The 15,756-nt window shown below is 46.8% G+C and overlaps 2 protein-coding genes across 3 annotated transcripts in view; one reads left to right on the plus strand and one right to left on the minus strand.

Moving 5' to 3' along the window:
* The window catches only part of vsx2 (visual system homeobox 2), a 4,817-nt gene extending 1,711 nt beyond the window's left edge, over positions 1 to 3,106 (plus strand). The window contains exons 4-5 of one of the 2 annotated variants that reach the window (XM_003962610.2): positions 1,066 to 1,246; positions 1,397 to 3,106. In XM_003962610.2, the coding sequence (XP_003962659.1) occupies positions 1,066 to 1,246; positions 1,397 to 1,773 (558 nt within the window). In that variant the 3' untranslated portion in view covers positions 1,774 to 3,106. The remainder of the gene's footprint in view (positions 1 to 1,065; positions 1,247 to 1,396) is intronic. The other variant, XM_029833028.1, reaches the window with a different exon arrangement.
* Positions 3,107 to 9,140: 6,034 nt separating this feature from the next.
* On the minus strand, positions 9,141 to 15,218 carry LOC101063781 (synapse differentiation-inducing gene protein 1-like). The gene is made up of 4 exons (XM_003962609.3): positions 14,754 to 15,218; positions 13,231 to 13,707; positions 10,357 to 10,494; positions 9,141 to 9,824 (listed from the first exon to the last, which is right to left on the minus strand). Exons 2-4 carry the CDS (start codon positions 13,654 to 13,656, stop codon positions 9,666 to 9,668), a joined length of 723 nt encoding a protein of 240 aa, XP_003962658.1. The 5' UTR covers positions 13,657 to 13,707; positions 14,754 to 15,218; the 3' UTR covers positions 9,141 to 9,665.
* Positions 15,219 to 15,756: the final 538 nt, after the last annotated feature.

Here is a 15,756-nt window from a genome sequence, read left to right on the forward strand (position 1 = left end):
GGCAAAGAGTCAGCACAGATGTGAATGTGCAATCTGAAAGTATGTGAAGGAGCCGTCTGCCCTCATGGTGGATGGGCTCTGAGCGCGCCCCCGCTGGAGATCCATCTCCGGCGGCGTCCCGAACAAAGCCCCCTCTCCTCCAGCATCCTCGCCAGGATAGATCATCTCTCATCGGCCCGCAGTTGGATGTGAAACAATTTGTCCTCGCAGAAGGAGCCGCTAACGACCTAATCAAGCAATCAAGGCGGAAGAAGATTGCGGTGTGACCCGGACCATCCATCTGTCGCGCTTTGCCTTTTAATCTCGTTCTCATTACGGGAGCGCAACAGCGTGCCGGAGAAATGATCAAGAGGAAATAAATAAATAAGGGCCGCCGCTGCTCCCACACCCTAAATAAAATTAACACCCAATTTTCTCATTGAGTGTAATTAGTTAAATCAGACTGGCTGGGGAGGCCGGCTGCTGGAGAGGCGCAGGGAGTTCAAATGAAATAACTACATTGAATTTATTAGCGCGGGTCAATGGCGCCGCTCCCAGGAGCCCCGGTAGTTTAATTTCCCGTGATATTTCCCGCCTGGCCGCCATCGATTGGGCCAGAAATTAACTTATTTTTCAATCAGCCGCGGAGGGCCCCTGGGTCACTCCTGCCCACAGCTTCCGCGCTGGCTCCCTTTGAGGCGCAAAGACGCGATTTCTAATAGAAAAGAAGGAGAATATCTTGTGTGAAAGAGGTGCTGTCGGAATCAAAATAAAGCTCGAAAACCGTTTGATTGTTTTTAATAGAATATCTGACCCCCGGCTTGGATATGTCAAACCGTCTGATGGCACCGCAGGTAGCTGGAGATCAGCCCTGACAGGAGCCAGAGCTCCTGAAGCAATGAACTCCATCCAATGTTCACGTTGGGTGGATTGAAGGCTCTGACAGCTTGACATAGCAGATGCATCAGACTGTCAGAGGCTCTCAGCTACTTCTCTTTCCACCAAACATTAAAGATAAATCAAATCCAGAAACTCTCTGCATTCATTGACCCAGCTACTGACGCTGGCGTTGTCCTCCTGGTGCAGGTATGGTTCCAGAACCGCAGAGCCAAGTGGAGGAAGAAGGAGAAGTGCTGGGGCCGCAGCACCGTGATGGCGGAGTACGGCCTGTATGGAGCCATGGTCAGACACTCCATCCCGCTGCCAGAGTCCATCCTCAAATCTGCCAAAGACGGCGTCATGGATTCGTGCGCGCCCTGGCTGCTGGGTGAGGCTTCAACGTCTAAACTGGACCTCGTGTGACCTCTGACCTTTGCTTGATCTGTTTTTCCACATCTTTTCTGCTTTGCTGCTCATGCACTGTTCCGTGGGAACGTTATTCTCTAAACTAGAACTATCTTTTGCTTGCTGTTTTCAGTCCACGATGGCTTACCAGTCAACAGGTGCTATTCTAAATCTGAATACCCGCAACTCTTTGCAGGGATGCACAAAAAGTCTGCGGAGGTGCCGGCTCTGCCTCTGGACGGAAAGGGCGAAGCGGCCAGGCAGCCGAGCTCTAAGAGGATGGAGGAGAGCGAGGCGGAGGAGGCCCGGTCGGACGCCAAGTCCACCATTTCTAAAGAGGAACTGAGGGAGAACAGCATTGCGGCGCTCAGGGCCAAGGCACAGGAGCACAGTGCCAAAGTGTTGGGGACCGTTCCCCATGACAGACTGGAGGGCAACCAGGAGAGACAGGCAGCCGAGGGCAAAGCCAGCCGTCCCCTGAGCCCCGCAGAAGAGCCCAAGAGTCATTAGACAATGTTTGGCCCCCGGGAATGTGACTGAGTGCATGTGTGAGGGACTTACCCAACATCTGTCCCACACCTTCGTCTCTAATCTGGCTCTAAAACTGGGACACATGTGGCTCAGGACTGAAGATGCCGATGCACTTTTGCTGACTTCGAAACATACAATTTTTGTTGCCCGTGCACAGTAGAGATGGTTCAAGTCTGTGAGAAAGTCCAGTGTTCATATTGGTGTATATACTGTACATCACATACAGACAAATACACGACTCTACCTGCATTTATACGGCTAGAACACTAATTAGGACTGTCAATGAACTTGGAACCAGACTAGATTACATGATTGGATCTCAAGTCACGTACCTCGTTTTGCAGTGATGGTTTTATTATGAGGACAAATTTATTTGAAACTGTTGCTTTTTGAATGTATCCTTTGAAACATCCCCGTAACCTGTTCCTAACCATGTCACGAACAATATATTACCATATACGGTCGCTAGGGGGCGCGCAAGCCCCAGTGTGCCCCCCAACATGCAGCATCCATTATCAGGACATCATCAGCTGTTACCCTGAGTCTGTTCACAGCATTAATTTCAAACAATGTACCTCACACACACAGAGACACAGACACACACATATACACACACACACACACACACATACACTCACGCACCCTGATGACCTTCTGTTTAACGCCAGGAATTTGGAATGATAGCAGGGGATGTAGCCATAAAACGGCTCCTGCACTTGTCTTCAACTGAATTTTAGATGGTTTAGGGCTCAAGCCGTGGCTAATATAGTCTTTCTCACGCGCGCACAGACCGACGCTAACAGCAATCTCACCAACATGTCAGTCTCACCAACAGGAATAAAGTTTACAGATGTAAGTTACTCACTTCATTATCGTTTGCAAACCATCAGGATTTATTGGTTTAGTTTAGGGGTGATTTGATTCTATGAAGGAAAACAATGATAGCTTTCTAAAAATGCTAGCTCCTAAGCTACCATAGTACATGTTCATATGTTATTCAGATGATTGTTGTCCTTGTTTCTGATAAATGCGTCGTGTAGATGCATTTTAAGAGGTGCACATATAAATAGGTGCCCTGTTGAGTAAAGGAGGTATGTGAGTTGAGATGCAGCTGTTTGTTCATTGTTGTACTAAATAATGATGTTAAATACGATCCATCCCACCGACAGTACTCTGTAAGAGAAAGAAAGTAACTGATGTGTTATATATTTGCTGTATATAATAGTCATTGTTTTCTTGAATTCTGTTTTATTGTAGTGTTTGTGTTTTATTTGAAAATATGTATAACTCAAATACAAATCACCTTTTACTGAATCTGGCCTTTCTGGTGTCGTTTTATTCAGCTCTGCAGGTGGTCCGAAGATTGTGGCGCTCACTGTAAAATGACCATTTCGTTGCCCCGGTTGCTGCAGTGGCTACTGGATGAGTTGCCACCTGATGCTCTGCCGGCCCGGGTTTGTTAGGACACAGCGTCACGGTCGGTTTAGCTCCACCAATCCATCGCAGTTGAGCTCCATTTCAGATAAAAGTGGAGGCTCCGGCGCTCTGGGGACAGGAGACGAGTGAAAGTGGCCCTCGGAAGAAGCTTGACCTCAACACTTTCGCTATTAGCAGTAACGCCAGAGCCGCTTAGTCCTCTTATCTACATACTGATCCAAAATCTAACAGCTTTATCTGTTGACGATCTTCTGTATGTTTTTTTTCCTAAATGCTCCATGAGGCCAGTTGGAATTCACTTCACACCGCAATCATGTGTCTGCAGCACACAATCCATATCGCATTTCACACTTCAGCCTCGCTCCACAAATGGGCCCTCCTAATGAGTTGACCATTGAGTTCTGGTCCAATTAAACTGAGACTAATTTAAAGGGCGCGGCATGGCTATTATCAGTATGCTGCTGCATGTCCCCGCACTGAATGGCTGCTCAGATTGGAAGCATAATGTCACCGGATGGGGAAAAGGTTGCTAATTACACTGTTGACAGAGATAAGGATACATGTGATAATTGATGGGGGCCAGGAGATGAACTGGACAGGGCTTTAAAGGCAGCCATAACAACAGGTTTGGTATTTTAGAGCTGAATTTAGGTGTAATATGTGGAAAACAGGACCTTTGTGTCCCAGTTAAATCATTCTTGTTCCCTGTAACATGTCATTCAGTGGCAGTTTAATGTCTTCAGCGTTGGTGTTTTGGTTCTAACTAATGTCAAAGCTGCTATTGTTGTTATTCTCTTCTGATTTGGCTCCCTTCTTGTAATTAGATCTTTCATGCCACTTTCCAGCCAGTCCAGATTGTGGTTGTAAATTCAAGAGCCTCGATAAAAGACATCAGTCGGTTGTGTTTGAGTTTTTAGGCAGGATTTCTTGTCATTCTCTTTCATTTTAAGCAAATTACACACACTTCAGACATGATGAAACATCAGCTGAGGACCAATTTGAAACGGCGTGGCTGGAACGACGTGCTATAGACGCACATCTAACCTCCACAGACCCTCAACCCAATTCAGTAATTGAGGCCAAGACATATACAGAGTGAGGATTATTCATCTAAAGTGCAGAGCTATTTAATCCTCTGAGAGCGGAAGAGAAGGTTATGCCGGATCAGATTTGTGGAAGATCAAGCTGTTTACATTAGACATGAAGAGGTAATTCACAGTATCTCTGATGATGGACAGTCTGAGCTACTGAAGACCATCATAAGATCATCTCAATCCATGCAGAGTGAGATCAGGGTGGGGTTTACCAAAAGATTTTGCCTAATGCAATATTAACATTCAATTTCTTTCCTGATGAGAGTAAGAGCAATATGATTTCATTGCTGAGATTAAAAGCAAGCAAATCATTTTGGGAAGACTGAGCTTTGGCTGCAAGCTGAGTGGAGATGAGAGAAACCCATTTAGGCATAAAGATGAGCTGAACCTGGTGTTTTCTGCCCCCTGCCGATCAAAGTAGTTACTACAGTTAACGGCTGAACGTCCAGCACAAAACTCCCCTTCATTCTGGAAAAATAGTTATATTTAGGACGAGTGGGTTTTTAAAAAAAATACATAAATAAGTAAATTCCTCACTGATTAATTCATTTTTTTTAATGAAAAGCGGAAACAAGCCTTTATCCATTCATTGAGTGTATAACGTCTTAAACGTTTACTGACAGTAAAGGTAAGTAAAATAGAAGAGAGAAAACACACTTATTCGAACATTAGAGACATTCGTGTCTAAACACTGTTTATACACTCTTGTGTCCTCATTTGATAATGATTTATTATTTCTCTGATGGGTGCAGGGTGCAGCCTTGTCCGCTTGGTGGCAGCCTTATGCTTCATATAATCAGAACCCGCTGTAAATCAAACTCCTGCAAATGATGCAACCTCTATCAGAAAGTCCTGTGAGTGTGACATCATGTATATATTGATGTATCCGTCAGGCTAAAAAATAAAATCGATATTATAAGCGTTTTTTCTGGCATCTGGATCAATGTCTGTCGTCTCTCATCAGTCCTCCGGTGCTCACACCGATGAGGTTTGTCTGCTGCGGGTTAATTGAGACAGGAGGACTGATATTGCAGCTGAATCATATGTCCCGGCTGGGACCTGATTTCATCTACTTGGTTCATTTTTCCTCGACCAAAGTTGCCCTTGGTTGGTCACACGGAGCCAAATAGCTCTATTTTCACCCCTCACTGGGAAGAGAGCCATCATCTCAATGCTCCTAACAGGCTGGAATACCCAGGAATCTGAGCTGGCGCAGGAAATTAGCACTTTATCTTTGCACTCATCGTCATATATCAGTGCCCTTTGAGTTAAAAAGAAAAAAAAAGAATCGCTGTTCCTCAAAAACTGCATTTCCCAGGATGCTTTAAGAAGCTTTTAATCAATGTAATGCTCCCTGCCTCGTTTGTTCCCTGCATTAGCAGCTCTCTAAATGCACTACAGCCTTAGATGGTTTGACGGGTTGCAGGAGGATGCTGGGACTTCTGTGTCCCTGGAAATCCTCCCTGCGCCAACAGAGCAAGACTCCTGTGTCACTTGCAATGGATGTCAGTTATCTCTCCTGACTGTTTGGCCCAGAAAGATTGATAACGTGTGGCACAGCACCGGCAGCAATCTGCCACAGCTGCAGCCTCCACTCTTCAGGCCAGCCTCCCACTCTGACACGAGCAGGAGCCACACGCTCTCTTCCTCCCTGCATCTAATTTCACATCAGGCCTCCCTTAGAAGTGTCTGGTACTGGGGACGCAATTAAAAACCATCATTTCCATTTGATGCCTCCAGGAGGACGTAAAAAGGGAGGGGGGGGGGGGGGGGGCGTGCAATCTACACTTATCAGGAGAAGAAAAGAGTGAAGAGAGATAAACACAGCGCTGCTGTGTTGCTGAAGAGTGATAAATGGAGCCTGGAGATGACTGGGAGTTCCTTATCGGCCCAGACGGCGTCCTGGCACACGGAGCGCCACGCTGCTGCCGGACAAAGGTGCCAGATAAGCATGTATATGTGAAACGCTGCAGATATGAGCTCACGTCTGAAATGAAAGTGTGTTCTCAAAGACAGAGACACAGAGGGAGAGAGAGGAGTGGACAGGCGCTGTGCTGCATGGCTGTCTTAATTTCCTCCTGTAAAAACCTGTTGGGAATACAGAAATGTCCCTCTCAACGGGGGACGTGTCTTCCAAAAACAGCCAGTCATGCTCGGTCGCAGATTTTCAGCATCGTTTTCTTTTTTTTTTACCCTAAATGCACATCAGCCACATTTGGCTGCGTCCTTTAATCCAGCTCACGTGCTGCTGGTTTAATCCAGTCTGTCACCATTTGCTGCTGGGCCCGCTCCAGTGAGGCACAAAATCAACCGCAGGGATCTTCAGGTGATTAATGGCAGACAAAGCGAAAATAAATTCGGCTGTGATTCAAAAACTACGGGGTTTTTGGTGAGCGCGTTGGAACGTTCATTCAATTTGACTTCAGGTTTTATTTTTCTTTTAAAGACAACTCAGCTGTGAACAACACTGTTCCAAACTCAGCAAGGTCAGAGGGCAGGTAGCACAAACTGGATGATAGTAAAGTATCTTTGGGAATTATATTAATGTCCTGTCTGTAACCTGGACCGTCTGTAAACGGCCGACCCTCTTGTAACTCTGGCCTGTCATCCTTGGGCTTTTGGTTCAGTGAATACATCATTTTGTTCTTCTCGAGCAGCTTCAGCACCACAGCAGACCCTAGATGCCCCCTGAAGCTGCCCCCTTACAGCATGATGAGGCCAACCTTCTTCAGGAGCCCTCCTTCAACAGTGGGCTCCCTCTGTCCTTCTGAAAATATCGATCTTTTCCTCACTTTTCCACCTGGATCCTGCTCTCAGGTCCTGATTTTTCAGTCTTAGCCTGTACGTGACTGAGCGTTGATGATGAAGGGAGCCAGTGGAGTTCCTCAAGGTTTCATCTGAGGAGGAGGCTGGATTTTAATGGATTGGCTTTCATTTAAAACTTAAAAAAATAGGAAAGCACAGACGATCACATGATATCAGGCAGTGCTGTGACATGATACTGAAGTGAGTTAACTTTACCATTTGATCCTTGGGCAAATAAAATGAGCCTTTTTTCCCTCTTCTCCAATAATTTTCTAAATAACTGAGGATGTGTTCTTCACGCCACTGTGGTTTTATGTTCACAGCAGCATTAATAACCAAAACAAAACCATTATTTGGCTTAATTCCAAAAATGGGACATTGGGTGAGCGTTCACATATTCTTGTAACTTAGGACTTCTTTTCTATGACATCATTTGTATGTAAACGTTGGGAATTATAGAGTGCACACAATAATGCACAGAAATTACAAATAATTGAAAAACCATCTTTTCTCAGCGACCTCTGGAGGCTACTAAATCCCTACACCTACCGGATCAATACCCTTGATTAAGATCTTGATTAAAACCGTCACAGTTCTGCCCTTTTCTCCTTTTTTCTATCACGTCGTCATAAATCAACCACGATGTACATCACTGACGTCACCGACGGGGCTGCTGACCTAGAAAGTGCCCCTTAAATGATCAAATATACATCAAACACAGGAGTCTGCATGGAAAACCAAGTCCGGATGAGCCTCCAACATCATGTGCGCGTCTGTAATCCGTCCTCAAGCGCGTCCGTTAGGTCTGCGTAAAGGACCCAGGACCCAGAGGTCTTTATCTGAAGACCTGCTCCTCCTCCTCGGCCTCCCTCTGAGGGTCTCAGCTGGGACAAGCCACCATCTTTTCACGTTTTGAGGGAATCTGTGCAGGATTCCTCAGCAATCTTCCAGGATTTTCTTCCGGTTGTCTTCCAGTGAAATGATTTTAAGATGCACCTGTTGAGCAGCAGCAGGAGGAGGCAGAGCTCTGATAAACATGGGAGTTTGGGACGGCCTGTCTGAAGAACCGTCCTCATTAAAGCCGCACTCGGCTCTGATGCGTTCTTGTCTCTCTGCCCTTTTGTCTCGGCTCGTTCATCACTTTGTCCTCAGCGGAGTGTTCTAGTTTGCTGCTGCTGTGACGGGGCGAGAAAACGACTTTAGTAAACTCGGAGTGCGTTTTTCTGGAAACAGGCGGCCGCAAAAGCTGCATTTAAACTCAAACAAATGCAGTGAAATATTTGCAGAAATTTAGATTCAACCATCTGCCGCCTCTTTGGAAAGCTTTTATTCTTGTGGGGGTGGATGACTAATAAAATCCACTCGCTGAAGGAGAGAGAAAGACAGTGAGGGAGAGAGATAGAATGGGAAAGAGAGAGGGAGAGAGAGCAGCCGTGGGTGGTGCTTCCTATTGAAAGACGGAGAGAAAACATACGCAGCGCTCCACTCGCTTTCAGAGTGAACCCACTTCTGCGCCCGCTGCGGCTGCCATTGATGAGAGCTCGACTCCCCCCATTGAGCAGCGCTTGTTTGAAGGGTGACGCTAAAAAAAAGCAAACAGAAGTGTGATGGAGATGATGGTGCTGCTGCTGCTCCTGCTGACGATGACGATGATGATGATGATGGAGACGATGGTGGTGATGATAATGATTTTGACGGTGATGCTGATGGTCCATCCAGTCTTTCTTACTCTTAGAGCAGTTTCAGAGCCCCCATCCCCCCAGAGTCATGGTGGACACCCCCCACCACCCCCACCAATCAGCGTCTTCACCACCATCCGTGTGTGTTCTGGCTCAGTGTCAGGCATATAGTTATTTTTACCCTTTAATCCCATTTGGAACATAATTACTGATCTGATTTTGCCTGTCTCTTTCCCCCTCCTGTAACTATGACATAGATGTATCTGTTTTAGCTGAGATGAGCAGGTTGGGAGGGCAGACGCTGCATCATATAATGAGAAACCAACAGGAGTTATTCATGCCAAAGGAATCGTTTATTGACTGGTGCTGAAGTACACAGTAGACATAAATACCTCTCTCCAGCGCTGCTTTCTGACTGTACAATCGGACTTCAGCGATACTCTTTTGCTCTGAAACACTGACATATAAACGCGGTCGATGTCTGTTTCTTCTTTTTTCTTAATAAATTACAAAATAGACAACACGGGATCTGCAACAGCACTGACATCTACTTTACAGGAGAGACAAAACACGTGTCAAAATGTGGCGGCGGGACATTTCTTTCAGCTCAGTCCTCCCCACACTGGTTTCATCATTCGTGAGATGATAGACGAGAAGACCTCAGCTGTTACATCCCAGATGAAACAGGCTGAATCGATACAAATGTCGAGCTGAGCGCCGTCCACACACATCACGTTTCTCTCTTCTCCGTGTTGGGTTTATCTGTTGCTTCTTTTCTACAAACCGACTCTTTTCACAGTTGGCCTGGAGGAGATCTGTCAACGCGTTCCTGTCACTCCGTCTCGCGCTCCTGACGCTATACGTGCCCGGGCTTGGACAGGTAAGCTATGAGAGCCACGACCACCCCCATGTACATCCCTGTCCCCACGGTGATGGCGAGGGCGGCCATGAACAGAGCTCTTCTGGAGCTTATTCCTGCACCGGAGAAGTCTCCCTTGGCGTTGCCCTTGCCTGTCTGTCAAAACAAAGCAGAGAGCGGAGCGAGGCAGCGTGTTACTCATCGGCAATGAGTGTGTGAGTAGGTGTTAAGCCACATTTAAGAGAGAAAGCAAGAAAATGCTCGCCATGAGCCATTAGTTACCATGGCGATTAGGTCATTATCCCTCCGACAGTGACAAATGTGTTGTTTGGATGTTTTAGTTTCCTAGCAAAATAAAAATTCTTTATTCTTCTGACACTTTTTTTCCCCCCGCCACGGACCTAATTGTCACTGCCGTTACAAGCCGGTGGCCAAACGCAACATGTCATATCTTGGAAAAACGTTGTTGCGCTCAACAGCCCAACATTGATGTGCGTTAAAGGCCAGTGGTGCCCGGGTCCGTCCTGCTGGACTCACAGAGTCAATCACCCGAAACATCCACGGGGATGCTAACGGGGAGGAAAATGGGCCGCGGCAGCGCTGAGTGCAGGTGCTTGTGTCCACTGACCTTAAATAAAAAGCGGTGTAATCAGAGTTAATGGCCGGCCTGAGGTCTCCGAGTCTTTACCTTGTGAGAGTAGTAAAAGGCAACAATGCCCAAGGGCCAGAAGCAGCAGAGCATGGAGAAGATGGTCAGACCCAGGTAGTCTCTAGGGGGCAGCACGATGAAGTTGTCCTCACTCTCGCTGTCGCTGGAGCTGTCGCTCTGGAAGACAGCAGAACAGTTAGCTGCATGTAAAAAAAAAAGTGGGGAAAACGACAGTAAAGGTGAGAGCGGTTATCTGGAGATTGAAATCTAAGTGATGAAAAGGAAGGCGGACAGTCAGGCGGACGTTGTACTGGGAGTCTGTCCGTATGACGGCGCCAACGGTGCCAACGGCGCCGCTGCCACCCAGGACAGGATGTGCTCATCCAGCCGGAGAGGATTGGGCTCCTTTGTCAACACCCATGAACAACATGACAGATAACAGTGGATTAATGGATTGTTCCATCATTGCTTGGTGACAGGAGGCACAGCAAGAGGACTGTGTCATCCCTGCTCCAAAGTGCTCCAGCGTCTCCCTCCACTGCCCACGAGACTCCAAATCAATACACAAACTCAGGAGAGCGGCAGCCAAACCAGCTAATGAATGAGTGGAACACGGTCTGGACCGTACTGACTCATTGTCTTCGTGGAGGGCGACGGCGATGCGGCTCCGTGACCTTTAAGAAGGCGCCGCCTCCCACTAGCGGTTCCAGAGACGGGCTGGATATTTATCCAGATAAATAGCCTTCATGAGGTGCAGGTTTCATCTGTTAGTCTCGCTGCCTGTTGGGATCAATCAAAGTGGAGAAAGGGGAGGAAAAAAACATCGAAATCGATATGCGAGGCAGGGACGGAACAGACGCTTTTAAAGACAATTAAAGGACAGCCGGCGAAGGGGGCACAGGAGAAATGACCACTGCTAACATTTCTAATTTCACTTCACTAATGCTCCAGGGTGTGGTGTAATTATCCTGTGCTATTTTGGGAATCTTCCATGGACCCTTTTCTAACCCTCATTCAGGAAGCAGATTATAAAGCGTTCTGTTATCTCTTTTATGAGCAGCGTCCACCTGGACATCCAGGTGAGATCCGTGAAAACGGCAGCTGTTCAGACCAAATAATCACGGAGAAACCGGTGCCAACAAACACCGCTAATCTTCTTTATCTTCATGGTGAGTTCTGATAGCGGTTCAGAGCGATTGGCGCCCGGGTCTGACGTGGAGACCGACCTGCTCTGATCCGGTATAAGTGATGAGGTAGCCGCTGAGGTAGAATCCCTTTAACGACGCTGTCACAGGCCTCTGCCAGGCCTTGTTAGAGTCCACAGCAGGACAGGACCCTGACACCTGCTCAGAGAAGCCACTGCGGCACCGCCTGTACGCTCCACTTCCTTTGATACCTGCAATCTATTGCTGTTTCACCTCAGTGGTGCGAAACTTGTTGGTCTTTTTTTCATTAGCTTGGTCCTTATAATCGATTAGGGGAGATTGGAGATTATTGATATGCGGTGCAGTAAAAGGCGATGGTGTTGGGGGATTCTCTGGACTATGTCATTGTGTGTGGAATCAACCTATTTCATTTCCAAATGGATTCCAGCAAAATTCCATGTGCGTGTCACATGACATTCAAGCACCCATGTCAGGGAGCAAGACTGCATGGAAACACCCGTCTGAGTCCATTTCATCAGATTATTCACTGCATCAAGCTTTGCCTCGGGCTCACCTGGACACACATCAGCACAGGCTGGCTGAAAACACACACACACACACACACCACACACACACACACACCACCACCTCTATGGAACAAGCAGCAGTCATCTCAATCTGTCTGCCAGCCCTCAAACACGATCGGGCGCCGTCATCACCCCATCACCCTAGAACTCCTACCTGCCTGCTCAGAGCTAGCAAACCTTTTGTTTACGGCCATCTTTGAGGTAACTGAACTTTTGAAAGGACAAACAGCTTTGACAGATAAAGAGGCATTCCATTTTCCCAGGATTAATCGAAACAAAAGCATCACGAGGGCCCGGCCGTAGGTTTGAAAGGCTCCAGCAACTTGACAGATTCCAAATCCGGATACCAAACACTGCGCGTGAAGCGGTCCATTAGGAAGGAATAATTAACTAATGAGCATGTCAATAAATGCCATAATTTACTTTCCAGTGAAAATAAATGGCTCTGAATGTGCCGTGTCTGCGCTGGATTGTCTTTACCGCCATAGTAGCTCAATATTCTAACGACCCTGTCAAACACTGCCAAAGGTGCCCTGAATGCTCTTAAATGTCTTTAGTTACAGCAGTTATCCTGCCATAATTGGAAGGTGAGCACCATCCACCGCGTGTATAGCAGTTCATGTTATATTGCGGGTGCAGAGTCGGACCTGTCTGAGTCAACAGTTCCTAAAATAGAAATGACAAAAACACCACGGGAAAATTCAACAAATACCACTTAGGACAGCGGTAAGCTTTAATCAGTGTGTTAACTGTTGCTGAATAAAAATACCATAGTATGAATTATCAATTATAAATAGATGCATTTACCAACTGTCACAAAGAGAACTGTAATGTTCTGCTGATGACTGAAGTGACAGGATGATCATGAATGCTGAATAAGCAACTGTTAACCATGATTTCATTTTACGATGCTCTGAGCCTCTGGACTGTGGAAAACACTATGAAACCTACTTAAATGCCTTTTGTCATTGGAGTTAAGGATTAATTCACCTTGAATTAATGTTTTTTGATGGTTTTCCTTATATTTCTTATATAGCTATTTGGCTGTTAGCTTGAATATGAGCTAATGTAGCAAAGCTGAGCATCATGTGCACTAATGTTAATCACCTCTTGTGCTTTTATAGAGTGTGGTAAAAATAAAGGTGCAGACATGTCTTCATGCTTTTGGACCCATCACTGACCTCATACTCTGGTCCCTGCTCCTCCTCCACCTCATATGACACCGTCTGGATCTTCACATCCTTCTCTCCCGGCTCGCCTTCCAGAGGATTTTCCGGAGAATCTCCATCCAGCACAGCGTCCTTAGTCTCAGTGAATGTTGTCTCAAAGCTCTCGCTCTTGGAGTCCTTGCTGTGGAGGCTGGTGTTGTCCTTGCAGAGGATGAAGCCGGGCCTGTAGAAGGCCTCCACGGCGAGATGCAGCGACGTGGCGTCCAGGAACTGCTGTGTCTCCAGCTTACCATCGGTCTCAGCGTAGTAGAAGCCGATGAGGCTGTCCTGGTACGGCTGGCTCGGGTAGTCGCACTGGTAACCATGGTAATTGTTCTGAGCCACATTTCTGTTGGTTTTGCCCAGGAGGGGGTTCTGGAGCTCACTGAGGCTCTCCATGGTGGCGTCTTCAAACGTCAGATTAATCCCAGTGTTTTGGAAGGCTGATAGCTGCAGAAACATTGGGCACAGTTAGATTTGACTTGAAATGATGAGATGAAACAAACGAGTCTCAGTCACAGATTACTTTAGGAAGAAACATTCAGTCTCATCAGGTGATCTGCATTCCTCTTGCAAACCCTTCACCAGCCTGGGCCATGAAACCAACATCTGGGATTCAACCTTTGGATCTCTTGCCAGAGTCACTAAAACACCATGAGAGTGGGGAAGGGGTGGGGGTGGGGGGGATTTCACAATGCATACTGATGAAAGTGTGGCCTTCCTGACTCCCTAAAGCTACATTTACTGATCGCATATTTAACTGATTCAACCGATTTCTAGAGTAAACTTTGCATCCCTCAGACCTTTGCCCTCCACCAACCTCTCGAGAACGTTACAATCTAGCTGGAGCATGAAGGGGGGGGGGGGGGGGGGGGGGTGCTTTCAGAGCTGTTTGACGTGCAGAGAGCGTGAATAATGCGGGCCAGTGGCTGAATCTGAGCCCACATACCAAAGACTCCATATCTTCAAAAACCTGCGGTCTCCACTCTCACATCGTGCCTGCGAGGCTGAGCTGCTCCCCAGATAACAGGGAATTCCATTACACACTACATTAGACAACAAAAACACACTCCACATACACAAATAATTCATTGGACTAAGGTAGATCTGCATGTGTGAGTGTGTCTGAATACTATGAACAATTATTAATGACCATTCTCTCAGCCTTCCATTCGTTTTCAGCTGAAATGTCATATATGTCCTTCTCTCTGTCTCTCTCTGTCTCTCTCTCACACACGCGCGCGGTGCGGATGCAGGTACACACACACACACACACACACACACACACACACACACACACACACACACACACACACACACACACACACACACACTTTCCTCGCCTAATGTGATTGTAAATACTTGGATTTTATTAGACTTTTTCAAAAATATCTAGATTTATATAAAGGCATTCATGTCATTGGGAATTGTTATTCTTTATGTTTTCTCCTTGTAACCAACAGTATTTTGGATAAATAACGCCAACATCATCTTACCTGTGGTAGAAAATCTTCCCTCGGCTGGTTTCTGCATCATTCCGCGGCGCAACTGAGTCGATGGAGGAGGACGGAGGCAGCTACTCCACAGTACCAGTGTTATATGCTGTAGTAGTTCATAGCTGCTATCCTGTTATGCAGAACACATGGTATCCGTTTTGAAAAGGAATTCATTCTCCGGACTTTTCGGACTGAGCTCTGGCCGTCATGGCACCGCTGCCGCGTCTGACGAGCTGGTTTTACGCACAGGATCCGACTGCGCTCGGGCTCCAAAACAACTCCGGCAGAGGCTGAGCTCACTCCAGCCAGCTGATTGGCTGCGTGTGGTGCGCTGGAACTCCGATAACATCCAAACTCTTCCTGCCCTCCCTGCGCTCCTTCCCAGTGGCTCCTGCTGCCTGAGGTTTTTACTGTACAACCCACCTCCGCCGACACCAGAGGTGCGACTCAAACCCTTAATCTTCCACGCCTACTCGGAGAAGAGATGTTTGTATTCTGAAATAATTGCATTGCTTGCATTACAAATGGAAGCGGTTTATTCCTCCCCCCAGAAAACGCCCACTCAGACTGGAAAAACCAACAACACAAAGCCTTCTCACATCTGCACATCTTTCCTAGGCAAATGTGCCAGTTCACTTTATCATCTCTGTCGGACTCCAGCCAGTGCGGGGGAATCAGCCGCTATTTAATTTATTTCACATTTATATTTGATTAATATTTTACATAAATGGCATGCATTTATCATGAGCCTGCCAATTTGGCTGTGACTTTCCACCTCAGTCTGCTAAGCTGCTTATGATTTAAAGCTGCTGTGGATCACTGTAAACACTGTTTGTGCAGCACTTATTTGGATGTATTGTTACCTTGAACATGAACTGATGCCACAATTATCATATGAAATTTATTCTGATCATACTGCAGGATGAAATCCCTGTTATTTACCGACTGTGTATGGAGTACGTGCCGCCTTGCACAGAAGTTAAAGACTGATATACAGCCACCA

Source organism: Takifugu rubripes, chromosome 2 (assembly GCF_901000725.2).
Source record: "Takifugu rubripes chromosome 2, fTakRub1.2, whole genome shotgun sequence".
In the NCBI taxonomy this organism is placed as follows: Eukaryota; Metazoa; Chordata; class Actinopteri; order Tetraodontiformes; family Tetraodontidae; genus Takifugu; species Takifugu rubripes.